Here is a 15,126-nt window from a genome sequence, read left to right as displayed (position 1 = left end):
GTAGACAATGTCATCATCAAAGATACAAGAACTCTATAAGCGAGAAAATGTAAAAATAATTCTTTACCCTCTGAGTGAACATAATCTTCTTTGAACGCAAGAAGGGATAGTGAGCTGAGAAGTCTTCATATCCACCTGGAATTATAACAGAGCATTTATCAATGTTTTTCTTGCAATCAAAGAAATGATTGGTTTTAAGCTTAGCGGCGTTTCGTCTGTCTTTACATTCTGAGTTCAAATTTTGCCGAAGTCAACTTTGCCTTTCATCCTTTTGGAGTCAATAAATTAAGTACCAGTGAAACACTGGGGTCGATATAATCGACTAGTCTCCTCTCCCTAAATTTCAGGTCTTGTGCTTTTGGTAGAAAGGATTATTATCATTATTATTATTATTATTAATATTATTATTATTAGCATGGGAAAAATGCTTAGTGGAATTTGAACTCAGAATGTAAAGACAGACAAAAGTCTGACTTTACATTCTGAGTTCAAATTCTGCTGAGGTCATCTTTGCCTTTCATCCTTTTGGGGTCGATAAATTAAGTACCAGACAAGCTCTGATATTGATATAATCAATTCACCCCCTCCCCCAAAATTTCAGGCCTTGTGTCTATAGCAGAAAGGATTAATTATCAAATAAACTTTTCATTTTCATTAGTCAATAAGACATGTCTTTCATTAATTAAATTCTTCATTAATCAATAAAACCTACAACACACACACAACTTTCACTAATCACTAAAATTCATCTGTCATAAATCAATAAAACTCATTTTTCATTAATCAATAAAACTCATCTTTCATTAACACGTTGGCTCTCAAGCCTCATTTTGTTTCATCCCCGGGTCCCAATATGATATCTTAATTAATTTTGACATGAGTGGCATCGTATTTTTACACTATACCATATGCGAGGCAAGGATCACATAGGTAGTTTTATATACCCATGTCAAAATCAAATCAAATGGAAACTGTAGTTGTGACCCTGTGCCGATAGCACATAAAAAGCACCATCCGAATGTGGCCAATGACAGTGCCGCTTTGACTGGCCCCTGTGCTGGTGGCACGTAAAAAGCACCCATTACACTCTTGGAGTGGTTGGCATTAGGAAGGGCATCCAGCTGTAGAAACACTGCCAGATCAGATTGGGGCCTGGTGCAGCCTCCTGGCTTCCCAGACTCCAGCCGAACCGTCCAATCCATGCCAGCATGGAAAGCGGACGTTAAACAATGATGATGTCCACCCTAGTTCACATAACATTCTAAATACCAGATGGGTATTTTCTACTGGAAGATCTCAAAATCTTTTCAAAATGAACTATTTTGGTTTCCATGGCAAGTAAAATATTTTTCATTCACTTCTGTTTCTATTGGAAAATCTACCATTTATTTTCAAAAAGAACTATTTTTGTTTCAATGGCAAATAAATTTTTTTCAATACTCAATCGTTTATTTTAGTTCATTACATGGTGAAATCAGAAGAAAAACGAAAAAAAAAAATTATTATAGGTGCAGGAGTGGCTGTGTGGTAAGTAGCTTGCTTACCAACCACATGGTTCCGAGTTCAGTCCCACTGCGTGGCACCTTGGGCAAGTGTTTTCTACTATAGCCTCGGGCTGACCAAAGCCTTGTGAGTGGATTTGGTAGACGGAAACTGAAAAAGCCCGTCGTATATATGTATATATATATATATATGTGTGTGTGTGTGTGTGTGTGTGTGTGTGTGTGTGTGTGTGTGTGTGTGTTTGTGTGTCTGTGTTTGTCCCCCCACCATCGCTTGACAACCGATGCGGTTCGGCAAAAGAGACCAATAGAATAAGTACTAGGCATCCAAAGAATAAGTCCTGAGGTCGATTTGCTCAACTAAAGGCGGTGCTCCAGCAAGGCCACAGTCAAATGACTGAAACAAGTAAAAGAATAAAAGAATAAATGAATGTATAAAAAGTTGTTCTCTTAGTATAGCAAAAGCACAAATGAAGACAATCACAGCATTCCAGCTCTGAGAAAACCCATAGGAAAGAAATTGAATAACGACCCACTGGTGGGTCATGTAGGACTTACTAACATACCATCCTGACCCACCAGCATGACATGTGGGAGCCAACATGTTAATCAACTAAATATATCATTCATTAATCTTTTAAACATAACTTTCATTAGTCAATAAAACAAATCTTTAATTACTCAAACACTTTTAGTTAAATATAAACCCAGCATATTATTAAATAATTAAACATCTTTTATTAATCAAGAAAACATGCACTTCATTAGTTAATTTCTTTCACCTTTTATTTACTAATTACACAGATACTTCAGTTCTTAATTGAAATTACTATATAACAATTCATTCAATTAACTCCTTAATTTTAAAAAATGTAAGGAACGCATGCTTACCTTTAAGGATTTTCACTTTATATTTGCTCCCTGTTTTCCATAACAACAAAGCAAAATCCAAGAAAGGACCTGTAATTGTTAAAGGGACTGTTCTTTGTTGAGTGAAACACGGAGGGTGAAGAACATTCTGGAGGTTATGAGCTAAATTTTCCACTCATAGTCTACCTAGAATTACATTATCTAATGTGCCCTTTTTAGATATGGTGAAGTGTGATTTGAGAAAGATTCAGCTGCTATTATTCGTAGGTCAAGTAATTACATAGAACTACTTGTTAGCTGATGTTCATTAGATTACAATTGTAAGAACACCAGCTTACATACATACATACATACACACACATACATACATACATACATACATACATACATACATACATACATACAAACAAACAAACACTTCAAAACCTCCAGGATCTATATCCAGATTATAAATTCACCTTTATACCAATAATGAGTAATGCGCTTGGTTTTGTAAGTAAAAGCCTAACTGTCAGTCTAGATAAGCTAAGATTTTTCCAGGAAAAGAAATCAGCCCCTAACTCACACATTACAAATACAGTAAAATAAGCAGAACAGTAAAAATATGTAAGATTTTTCTCAAGTTAAGAATGCAAGTTCTATCATTGTTAAAAACCAGCTCCTTCCTCACAGAAATATTTCAAATGATTAAAAATAGAAAAGAACACACATTCTGTGTATGTATTTATGATGGGCTTCTTTCTTGTTTCCTTCCAGTGTCTAGCAGTTGACTTGGTTACTCAAAAGATTTTGGCACTCCGTCGCTTACGACGTCGAGCGTTCCAGTTGATTCGATCAACGGAACAGCCTGCTCTTGAAATTAATGTGCAAGTGGCTGAGTACTCCACAGACACGTGTACCCTTCACGTAGTTCTCGGGGATATTCAGCGTGACACAGTGTGACAAGGCTGGCCCTTTGAAATTCAGGCACAACAGAAACAGGAAGTAAGAGTGAGAGAAAGTTGTGGTGAAAGAGTACAACAGGGTTCGCCACCATCCCCTGCCGGAGCCTCGTGGAGCTTTAGGTGTTTTCACTCAATAAACACTCACAACGCCCGGTCTGGGAATCGAAACCGCGATCCTATGACCGCGAGTCCGCTGCCCTAACCACTAGGCCATTGCGCCTCCACACTCACAAGATTATCCACCAGCTTTCCAACAATGTCTTTAGTTCTGTTTTTAATTCGATGCCTCAACCACTTGTGGATATGTTTATAAAATTAACAACACAGCACGGTAACTATGACTTACAGATTTCTTCTTTGGTTTTTCACACTTGGAATTGTCAAAACATGGAACAAACTCCCCATATCAGTTGTTACTTGTCAGGACACTGCTTCCTCCAAAAACTCCATGCTTCCTGGAATTTACCAATATTACTCCTAACCTGCCTATCTACCGTTCCTGTTTCTTTCTTCTTTATTTTACTTAGGGCTGCTTTCTGTACCCCTTTTAACCTTTTCTGAGGAGTTGTAGTGCACCTGAGTACTGTGTACAATAAAGTGGCATGTAAAAAGCTGGTGTGATGTAAAAAGCACCATTCGAGCATGGTCGATGCCAGTGCTACCCAACTGGCTATGGTGGCGGTGGCATGTAAAAAGCACCCACTACACACTCGGAGTGGTTGGCGTTAGGAAGGGCATCCAGCTGTAGAAACTTTGCCAGATCAGATTGGAGCCTGGTGCAGCCTCCTGGCTTGCCAGTCCTCACTCAAACCGTCCAACCCATGCCAGCATGGAAAGCAGACGTTAAACAATGATGATGATGATGAAATATGGTGATGAGCTGGCTGAATTGTTAGCACGCAGGACAAAATTCTTCACGGCATTTCTTCCAGCGTTATGTTCTGAGTTCAAATTCTGACGAGGTCGACTTTGCCTTTCATTCTTTTGGTATCAATGAAACAAGAACCAGTTGAATGCTGGGGTCAATGCCATTAAGTAACCCACACCCATAAAATTTCAGGCCTTGTGCCTAGAATAGAAAGTATTATTATTATTATTAAATAAGGCGACGGGTTGGCAGAATTGTTAGCACGCAATGCTTAGCAACAGTTTGTCCGTCTTTACGTCAAGTACTGGGGTCGATGTAATCCACTAGGCCCGTTTCTTTAAAATTTCAGGTCGAGAAAAAATTATTGGAAAAAAAAAAAGCATTGTTATAAGAGTTACTTCCCTTAGACTTGTTTTGCTCCGTATTTCTTTTTTTTTTTTTTTAATATAAATTCCCCAAACAGCAATTTCGAGAAAGGTTAAATACACTCGCACTTTTACCAGCCATACCAGTTTTTCTTCCACGGTAGCATAAAATTTTAACCTGACAAAAACTATTTGTAATACAAATATTCTTTTTTTTTTTTAATTTACTTTGAAGAAATGTGCGTTTGTTCGTACAGATAGAAATTTCTAACAAAACCACAACCAGCATTCTTTACACTCTATTAGTTTCTTTATATTTAATGACAACATAGCTATTGATGTTGTTTTGCCTCAGATCAACTCTGATCCAGTAAACCAGTTATTAAACGCTTTCAAACCATGACTTTTTATTGCTTTTTATTTTTCTTCAGATATTAAAGGCTTTGATATGTAGGACATTTGACTGTTACTTCTAGCAGGTGAAGCAATCACATAGAAACGTCCCCCATGGTTTAATACTTTAATAGTCTTTTTGCTACCAAACTCTTAAATACTCAGCTTCTCAGATTCATCATAAAGATAGTTACTTCTAACTATATCTGATATTATATACACAGACATGCAGGAAGTAAATAGACACCTTTAATTTTCAAAATTTCTGATCTAAGCGTCTTAATATGATTTCAACAGTGTAGAATTTACAGCTTAATTATTCCTTTTCAATGCAGGTGCCCTTATGTTAAACATTTGCGAAGAGTAGCCATGCCACGCACAAAAAATTCAGCAGGTCTGTCAGATTTTCAAAGAGGTCGTATTGTTGGACAATCTGAGGCTGGTCTTAGCCAGTGAAAAATTGTCGAAAATCTTCAAACTCCTCTTGCTACTGTTAATAGAATTATAGTGCAATTCAAAAGCCAAGGAAAAGAATCAACGGATTCTCGTCCCGGCCGACCTGGGCACTCAGAAAGGGAGCTTCGCTGTTTGAAGAGAATTGTGGAAATCCAACCCTGTTCGAAGGCTTCTCACATAGCAAAACAGCTAGAAGTTAGTCCAAAAACGTGTGTTACATATCTGCATAAGCTTGGGTATAATGGACGAGCAGCTAGAAGAAAACCTCTCCTTCAACCAATTAATATCATGAAAAGAAAGAAATGGGCTAAAGAGATGTCAGAAAAATTCAGTTCATTTTGGGATAGAGTGATTTTCTCAGATGAATCCAGATTTGCATTATTATCAGACAGTCGACATGTTTGGGTCTGGAGGCTTCCCAATCAAAAATTTGATTCTGAGCTGACTGAATGTGTTGGAACCATAAACTCTGAAAAATACATGGAAATACTTAAGCAAGGATTACTTCCGATGTATTCACACGATAACACAATGAAAAATGAGTTTTTATTCATGGAAGATGGGGCTCCATGCCACACAGCAAAAAGGAATCAACAATGGCTGACTGAAAATGGGATCAAAAAACTTCCTTGGCCGAGCCAATCTCCTGACATGAACCCAATTGAAAATCTTTGGAGCATACTAGATAGAGCTATACGAAAAATTCAACAGAAACCTAAATCTAAAGATGAATTGTTTCGATTGTTGCATGAAAGGTGGGCAGAAATTCCACAAGAGACAATGACAAAGCTCATCAGTTCAATGCCAAAAAGAATTTCTGAATTAGAAACTGCAAAGGGAATGTCAACTGAATACTAAAGTATGTAGTCCTACCTATTGATTACATTTTCAATTCTTCGCTTTTTTTACTATCTTAAAATTTTAAGGTAAAAAAAAAGGATCTAACGTCTATTTTTAGCAGTGCATGGTGATGCTTTAAGTTGATCCCTTGTTATAATTATGTATATAATTATAAAATAATTTTTAAAATTTACCTAAAAGTTTTTTTAATTTTCCGCACTGGCTACCTGGTAAAATCATCATTGATTTTACACTTTGTTATTATATATATATATATATATATATATATATATATTTATAAAATCCACTCACAAGGTTTTGGTTGGCCTGAGGCTATATCAAGAGATATTTACCCAAGGTGCCATACAGTGGGATTGAATCCGAAACCATGTGATTGGGAAGCAAGCTTCTAACCACCTGTGCCTATGGTTTTTATCTGATTCTTAAAGAGCAACAGCTGGTGTCTTCACCTGGTTTATATCTAACAACTGATTAGGGAACTAACCTGATTCTCAACTATCAATTCTTCTTGATTAGCATTCTTAACTTTACCAAACTGTTGAAGATCAGTTGTCGGTGCCACTTACCTTTCTCACTGAGTGAGCTGGTGTTGCTATCATAGACCACAACATATTGTTTACACTCTAATTCAGCATCATAAGGTATCAACATTTTGAGAGTCTCATCCTACAGTTAGAACAAGAAAACATAATACTAAGCAGTGACTAATCTATGTTAATTCATACATCATCCTTCGCACCATCACTATATTTAAGAGATGAGGAATTATTTACATTATTTACATTTGACAATATTTGTCCTCATCTTGTTTGTTGTTAACACAACGTTTCAGCTGATATAACCCTCCAGCCTTCATCAGGTGTTTTGGGAAAATTTCAAACCTGGGTTCTCATTCCTAAGATATTTTTCGACGTTGTTGTTGTTGCTGTAATTGCTGCTGTCACTGCTGCTGCTGTTACTGCTGCTGCTGCTATTGCTATTACTATTACTATTATTATTATTATTATTATCATTATTATTATTCAGGTCACTGCCTGGAATCAAACTCAGAATCTTGGGGTTAGTAGCCTGCGCTCTTAACCTCTACGCCATATGCCCGTAGGCAATTATGGAGTGAATTTTAGGGCTTATAAATCTAATATTTTCCTATCCTTCCTTAATACTGGATGAAGGCTGGAGGGTATATCAGCCAAAACGTGTTAACAACAAACAAGATGAGGACAAATATCCGTCAAATGTAAATAATGTAAATAATGATCACCATCATTGCTTTTCCACTTTCTCAAGCCAAAGACTAAGTGGGTGGTGGGGTGTCACAATGTGGCTGCTAGGTCTGCAAGAAATAGCAGCCAAATTATCAGTAAGTCCCATCCTATTGTGTTTAAGACAAAAATGGCATGACCATGGCTATAATACTCAAACAGAAGTGACCCTGGGCTAAACAACAACTACTTAGCCACCAGCATCATTACTATTACCTCGTCAACATCATTATATTATCGTCATCATTATCAGCAGCAGCAGCAGCAGCAACAGTAACAGCAACAACAGCAGCTGCATTTTTCATCTGTCTTCTATGTTGACATGTGTAGAGTGGTTCAACAGAATTCATTCGGTTGGAGGACCACATCTTGCTCCAACGTCTCATTTTTGGCATGGTTTCTATGGGTGGATTCCCCTCCAAACACCAACCCCTTTACAGAATGGATTGGATGCTTTCTTCATGGCACCAACACTAAAGAGGTTGTATACCATCAGCAAATCTGGCTCAATGCCTCTCTTTCATGCAAATCTGGAAAAGTCTACATTAAAATATTGATGACATGAGTGGCTTCCATACAATTTCTAGCTACCAAATTCCACTAACAAGGTATTGGTCAATCTGAAGCTATGGCAGAACACACTTGCCAAGGTACCATACATCATGCCCAAATCCGATGTGGAACATCCCTAAATGGATGATACATCCGAATGAATCCAATGGATGAGTGAGATAGAATTTAGGGATGAGTGAGATGGAATTTAGGGATTCAAATAAAAGAAAGAATAGGGAAGCAACTGCACCTCCAGTACACCAGCTAACTATCCCCCATTCCACTCCATGTTAGTTACAGGTATTATTAATCTTAATCCTACCTCTTTAATTCTTCTTGCTGTGATTATATGGTTTTCATGATAATCATCCTCTTTTCTTGTATCTGCAAAATGAAGATCAGATTAACCATTAATATCTTGGATATTAACAATGAACCAATGGGATAGCCGCTATGTGCTCACTCCGCTTGTAAGAAAAAGTAGTTAAAACTGCCTCTAACTACATCCTACAGTCATAAAAATGACACATTGGATGGCATAGTCCTAGGTAAACTACACCTGATGGCATGCAATGCTCTCTCACTCAATAATAATAATAAGGCATGAGGAAAGTAATGGTGATACCGATGGTAACTGGAGCATTAGGAACAGTTTCCAAGAGCTTTGAAAAACATATTAAGAATATGGGAGCTGCTGTCAGGCTCAAAATGATCCAGAAGACAGCCTTGTTGGGTACAGTTCACATTCTAAGGGGAGTAGTGTCTCTTTGAGTCACTTGAAACCTTTGGTGATCTGTTATTGACAACAATGATGCCAACGCCGCCAGAAAGCAAACTATGCTGGATCATAGATATAGCATGCCCAGCTGACATCAAGGTGTGTGATAAGGAAGAAAGAAAAGTCGAGAGATATGACAGGTTAGCTTGAGAAGTTAAGCAGTTGTGGTCGATGAAAAAGGTGGTAGTAGTACCAATAATTGTCGGAGCCCTGGGAACAGTGAGTAAAAATCTTGAGAAGTACATGGAACAAATAGAGGCTGCAATAAGGGTGGAGCACTTGCAGAAAAGAGCACTGTTTGGAACCGCTCGAATACTCCGGAAGGTGCTCGAAAAATATGAGGTGTTAGTGAACAGCTGACACTGTAGTACATCTCCAGCATTAGAAGCTGTGCAAAGGCAATAATAATAATAATAATAATAATAATAATAATAATAGTAATAAAAGAAATGGAAAAACTTTCAAAATACAAAGACCTGGAAATAGAGGTAACTCGAATGTGGAATCTAAAAACAGAAACAATTCCTATCATAGTAGGTGCCTTAGGTATAATAAAAAAATATTCAGACAAATACATAACAAAAACATCAGGACTTACAAATATATATAACATACAGAAAATTGCACTACTGGGCACTGCACACATCCTACGCAAAACACTTTCAATACAGTAACCATAAGAGCATCACAGCAAACCACAGCACATACCCAAGGCGCACAGAGCTGCGCTCGGTAGTGAAGTGAAAGCACGTTATAAAAATAAAACTACTGAACAATAATAATAATAATGTCAGGGTAATCATTACTGGAATGCTTTTGACTGATTGATAAGATCTGACCTGGGGCTAAACAACAACACTAAAACAAATACACACTTGTTACATGTTACAGGAGATGTTTTCAGTTCTGTTCTATGCAACCCTATCAGATAATTTGTTAAGAACTAGTAATAAATATCTCTAGTGTCAAGCTGATAAATAAATCCACTGTTTATCTTGCTAAATTATGCAGGACTTCTATATTTAGCAATCACAATCAACATTTGTGTATTTATTTTTTAGATATATTAACTTGCAGCTCATATTCACTGACTTCTCAAATAGCCATTATGAAATAATGAGCACACAGCAGTTTGCATTTTATATCAGCAGAACTTATCAATATCTCTTTTAGACCATAACAAAGGTTTTTGTAGAAACATTTTCCTCAGAAAAACCATTATTTCAGAATTATACCTGTTTGGCAAGTGAATTGTTCAGAGATCATGTGGTGTAGAAACTAAAACATATTGCATTGTGGAAGAACCATGATGGCCATTCAATTTAAAAGACATACATACATAGCATCGTCATCATCATCATCATCATCATCTTCTTCTTCTTCTTCTTCTTCTTCTTCTTAATGCTCACTTCTCCATGCTTGCATGGATAAGGCAGAATTTGTTGTGGCAGGTTTTTTTCTGTGACCAGATAAGGTGATATTTCCCCCTCGTGGCCAGACATGTTTTCGCAGAAGACTGGAAATGAGGGACACCGCTTGTGTGACTTGCAACAGTTGTTTACAGCTATCACAAGACATCAAAGCAAGGTGACCATAACACACACACACACACACACACACATAAATCCATGCCAGTTTTCATATCTAGTTCAGGAGGGTACATATTTATTAAACCTTTACAAGGAATAAGTTGCCAGGTGACTTTGTTAGAATTTCTAATGAAGATAAGCAAACTACAAGAGAGAAAACTGCACTGGTTTGGTCATGTGAAGCATATGGATGAAGACAGAATGTAACAGCAGACGAAATACTGCTAAGCATTTCGCCTGGCGTGCTAACGTTTCTGCCAGCTCGCTGCCCTTCTAATATATGTATATATATATATATATATATATTAACAGAAAAATGGAAATATCATTCATCATGAAACAGTAGAAGCTTGGCTCCATCCTTCTTCATTCTAGAAATTCCAGTATTATTCACAGTCTCCATAACACTTCCCAAAACCACCAGAGACATTGTCTGTGACACAACCAATCTGTCTTCTCTACATTCCCTTCAGAACAGAATTTCAACAGCTGACACATCTTCCTCTCCCTGTAACTCAATTACTTCCTCCCACTATATAGGCCACTATAACTGTCTTCCATGATCGCTCAGCTTGCTAGAAATAGCAGCTGAATTTCCCTTTTCTGCTTTCAATTAGATAATGTAATCTTAAGATATACTTTGTTACTTATTATTATTATTGAGCCCTAAGTTTCATGAGGCCAGTTACCCAGTTCCCATGGCCTGTTAGTGACTGGGATCAGAACAACCCCTTTGAATGGGATGCCAGTTCATTGCAGGGTTAAAAGGTTGTAGTAGGAGACACTTGCCCTGCAGTGAGACTGAACCTGAAATCACATGGGTGTGAAGCAAACTTCTTAACCACACAGCTATGTCTACACCCTTTTTTTTTTCTTTTTGGTTTTTCACCCAAGCATCTGACATCAAAAATGGAATGTCTTTGAGCAAAGTTCTGATCAATCCGAGCTAACTTGTAGAAAATAACAATTTGCTGTAAATATTTGAAACACATTCATAATGATCCACAAACATTGGAATGGTTTCATAGATTTATAGGGGGATGGGAACAGATAATTGGATTAGATCAGCAAAGAAACAGATTCCTCTAGGATTTGAACTCAAAATATCTGTACCTAATTATTGTGCAGTCATCCCATTACCTTAATTCAATAAATAATCCTTTTTATTGAAGGCACAAGGCCTGAATTTTGGAGAAGGGGACTAATTGATTACACTGACCCCTGAGTTTCACTGGTACTTAATTTATCAACCCCGAAAGGATGAAAGGCAAAGGTGACCTCAGTGGAATTTGAACTCAGAATGTAGCAATGGATGAAATGCTGCTAAGAACTTTGCCCAGTGTGCTAACGATTCTGCCAGCTCTCCACCTTCTTAATTCAATAAATAATCTTTTCTACTCTAGGCACAAGGCCCAACATTTTTGGGAGGGAGCCAGTCGATTAGATTGACTCCAGTATGCAACTGGTACTTAATTTATCGACCCTGAAAGGATGAAAGGCAAAGTCGACCTCGGCAGAATTTGAACTCAGGACGTAAAGACAGACAAAATGCTGCTAAGTGTTTTGCCTGGCATGCAAATAAATATTCAATAAATAATGCCAGGAAAGTTTATGCAGGTACATGCAACAGTCACTTATTTAGGTCTGCCATGATGCCCTAGGGATCATAAGGGCAGAACTTAACCTGGCTTTCATGATGTATAAGTGACTGAGATAATGGCACCCACCACTGAAAGGAATGTCAGTCTGTAGCAGGGTTAACTTTGCAGTTATTGCTGGAACTCATTTACGGTTGAGTGAGCTGGGGCAATGTGAAATGAAGTGTTTTGCTCAAGAGCACAACACACTGCCTGGTCCAGGAATCGAAACCATGATAGTAAGATCATGATTGCAACACTCTAACCACCAGACCACGCTTTCTACCTATTGCCATGCAAAAGGTAGAAGAAAAAAAAACATCTGGATTCCAATCAAATTTATATTGAAGTTATTTATCAGCCATAAGTAGGGTAGACAAAGATTAGACATCGTCCCAGTTTATTTGACCTTTCACAGTCAAAAATATTCGTTAATCATTCACTAACCTTGTTGGAAGGAAGGAAGGAACGAACGAAGGAAAGAACGAACGAACGAAATGGAAAATCGTAGGGGTTGTGATTTTCATTAAGGTATTAAACCTTAATGAATTTATTAAAATAACTTTGTATTTATATAGACACAGATGTGGGTGTTTGGTAAAACGTTTGTTTCCCAACCACATGGTTCCAGGTTCAGTCCCAGGTTAACCAAAGCTTCTTGAGTGGGTCTGATAGGCAGAAACTGGAAGATACGCACATACATGTGTGTGTGTGTGTGTGTGTGTGTCTTTGTGTTTGTGCTTGTTGCCCCAGCACCACTTGACAAGTAGTGTTGGTTTGTTTACATCCCCATAGCTTAGCAGTTCAGCAAAAAAGGGACCAATAAAAACAAGTACCAGGCTAAAACAAATATGTACTGGACCGGGCTGCGTGTTGTGTTCTTGAGCAAGACACTTTATTTCACGTTGCTCCACTTCACGCAACTGTAGAAATGAGTTACAACGTCACTAGTGCCAAGGTGTATCGGCCTCTGCCTTTCCCTTTGGTAGCATCGGTGGCATAGAGAGGGGATGCTGGTATGCATGGGTGACTGTTGGTCTTCCATAAAAACAACCCTAGGTCGTGCGTTCGCCAGTGAGGCAACTTTCCGCCCAGACTTGTACCTCAGAAGGGAACTCTTAGGTGCACTCATGGTCATTCGTGACTGACGGAGTCATTTAATAGATATATAGATATATATATAGATATACATGTATATATATATATATATATATATATATATATATATATATATATATATATATATATATATATATACATGTATATATATATACAAAACGGGCTTCTTTCAGTTTCCATCTATCAAATCTACTCACAGGGCTTTGGTTGGCCTGTGGCTATAGTAGAAGACACTTGCCCAAGGTGCCATGCAGAGGGACTGAACTCAGAACCATGTGGTTGGGAAGCAAACTTCTTAGCACACAGCCACTCCCGCGCCTATGATGAAATTTACTCCTTCAATTTTTTTTATATTTTTGTATTCAGAGTTGACAGACATAATATTCACAGCCAATCAGCCAAAGAACATTTAAGCCTTTAGCATTCAAATGATTTAGTCGAATGTTCAAGGGTGAATCAAAAAGTAATGCCATTTTGTTTAGGACAGGTATAATTACCAACACAGGAACATGTATCCTACATCAAAATGAAGCGGGTCCTCTGTGGATCACATCCCTTTACTTCTCAACATAGTCACCGTTTCTCTCAATAGCAATGTTGTGGCTTTGAAGGCGGTGAGCTGGCAGAAAAGTTAGCACACCAGGCAAAATGCCTTGTGGTATTTCATATGTCTACGTTCTGTGTTCAAATTCCGACGAGGTTGGCTTTGTTTTTCATCCTTTCGGGGTCGATAAATTAAGTACCAGTTGCATACTGGGTCAATCTAATCAACTGGCCTCCTTCCCAAAAATTTCGGGTCTTGTGCCTAGAGCAGAAAAGATTATTTTGTAGTTTTGATTTCAATATCTTTTATCTTCTTTTGTTATGGTCTTTTACTTACTGGGGTAGTGCCTTGAAGAATTTTAGTCAAATGGATCAACCCCTAATACTTATTCTATTGGTCTCTTTTGCCAAACTGCCAAGTTATGAGGACGTAAACAAACCAACATTAGTTATCAAGCAGTGATGGGGGGCAAACACAGACACTGACACATACACACACATATATATATACATATAGATAGAGAGAGAGAGAGAGAGAGAGAGAGAGAGAGAGAGATACACAATGTGCTTCTTTCACTTTCCATCTACCAAATCAACTCACAAGGCTTTGGTTGGCTTGAGACTATAGTAGAAGACGCTTAAAGTGCCACACAGTGAGACTGAACCAAGAGCCATGTGGTTGGAAAGCAAACTTCTTACCACATACAGCCTGGTTCAAAAAGACTCTGAAATGAATACAACAGGTTTAGTTTTAAGAGATACATATAAACATTTGATTGGCTGTTTCAGTGTTATGGGCTGTCCATAAATATTTGATTGACAGTATCAAAATGCTGTAGATCAGTGCTTCTCAAACTATCTGATGAGGCGTACCGGCAGTTTTTTTTTTTCTTCTAATTTGCCAGGGACCGGTAATATTTCTTGGTAATATTAATTTATACCGGAAACAATATATATAATGAATATAATAAAAGTTGACAATTTTTTTCTATTGTTCGCTTAATTACGAACAGCAGAGATGTGACTTGTCAGTCCTGGTAAGGACCAAAACCCGTTTGGCCAGATGTAACAAGCAGATGTTCGGAGAGCTTACCATCCACGCTGATACATACCTTTATTCCACTGTGGTATTTTTCACGGAGACCTCTTTGCCTTTCGCGACCAATTCGGCCACCGTGGTCAGCTGGGTAGGAACAGTAATTACCAGCGAGAAGAGAGTCCGGACGAAAGGTGCCACGGAGATGTTGGTGAAACGCCGCCTAGGAGTTCTGGGAGAGCTGATCGCCGAGTTCGGACTGAAGCTGAACGTGGTTTTCGTGCCTTCGGAAAGAAACAGGGCGGACGCACTGACCAGGGTGAAAAGGGCGTGGCTGGAGGAACCGGAGGA

At 38.1% G+C, this 15,126-nt stretch overlaps 1 protein-coding gene across 2 annotated transcripts in view; it reads right to left on the bottom strand.

Annotated features, from left to right (window-relative positions):
• Positions 1 to 15,126, bottom strand: part of LOC106872204 (serine/threonine/tyrosine-interacting-like protein 1) — a 36,098-nt gene that overhangs the window by 18,947 nt on the left and 2,025 nt on the right. The window contains exons 1-5 of one of the 2 annotated variants that reach the window (XM_014919104.2): positions 10,191 to 10,415; positions 8,396 to 8,457; positions 6,826 to 6,925; positions 2,394 to 2,462; positions 68 to 135 (exon numbers count right to left, since the gene is read on the bottom strand). In XM_014919104.2, the coding sequence (XP_014774590.1) occupies positions 68 to 135; positions 2,394 to 2,462; positions 6,826 to 6,925; positions 8,396 to 8,457; positions 10,191 to 10,353 (462 nt within the window). In that variant the 5' untranslated portion in view covers positions 10,354 to 10,415. Of the gene's footprint in view, positions 1 to 67; positions 136 to 2,393; positions 2,463 to 6,825; positions 6,926 to 8,395; positions 8,458 to 10,190; positions 10,416 to 15,126 lie in introns of those variants that run through there. The other variant, XM_014919105.2, reaches the window with a different exon arrangement.

Source organism: Octopus bimaculoides, chromosome 6 (assembly GCF_001194135.2).
Source record: "Octopus bimaculoides isolate UCB-OBI-ISO-001 chromosome 6, ASM119413v2, whole genome shotgun sequence".
Taxonomy (NCBI): domain Eukaryota; kingdom Metazoa; phylum Mollusca; class Cephalopoda; order Octopoda; family Octopodidae; genus Octopus; species Octopus bimaculoides.
Note: the sequence above shows the minus strand (reverse complement) of the source record. Positions and strands in the feature narration are given on the sequence as shown.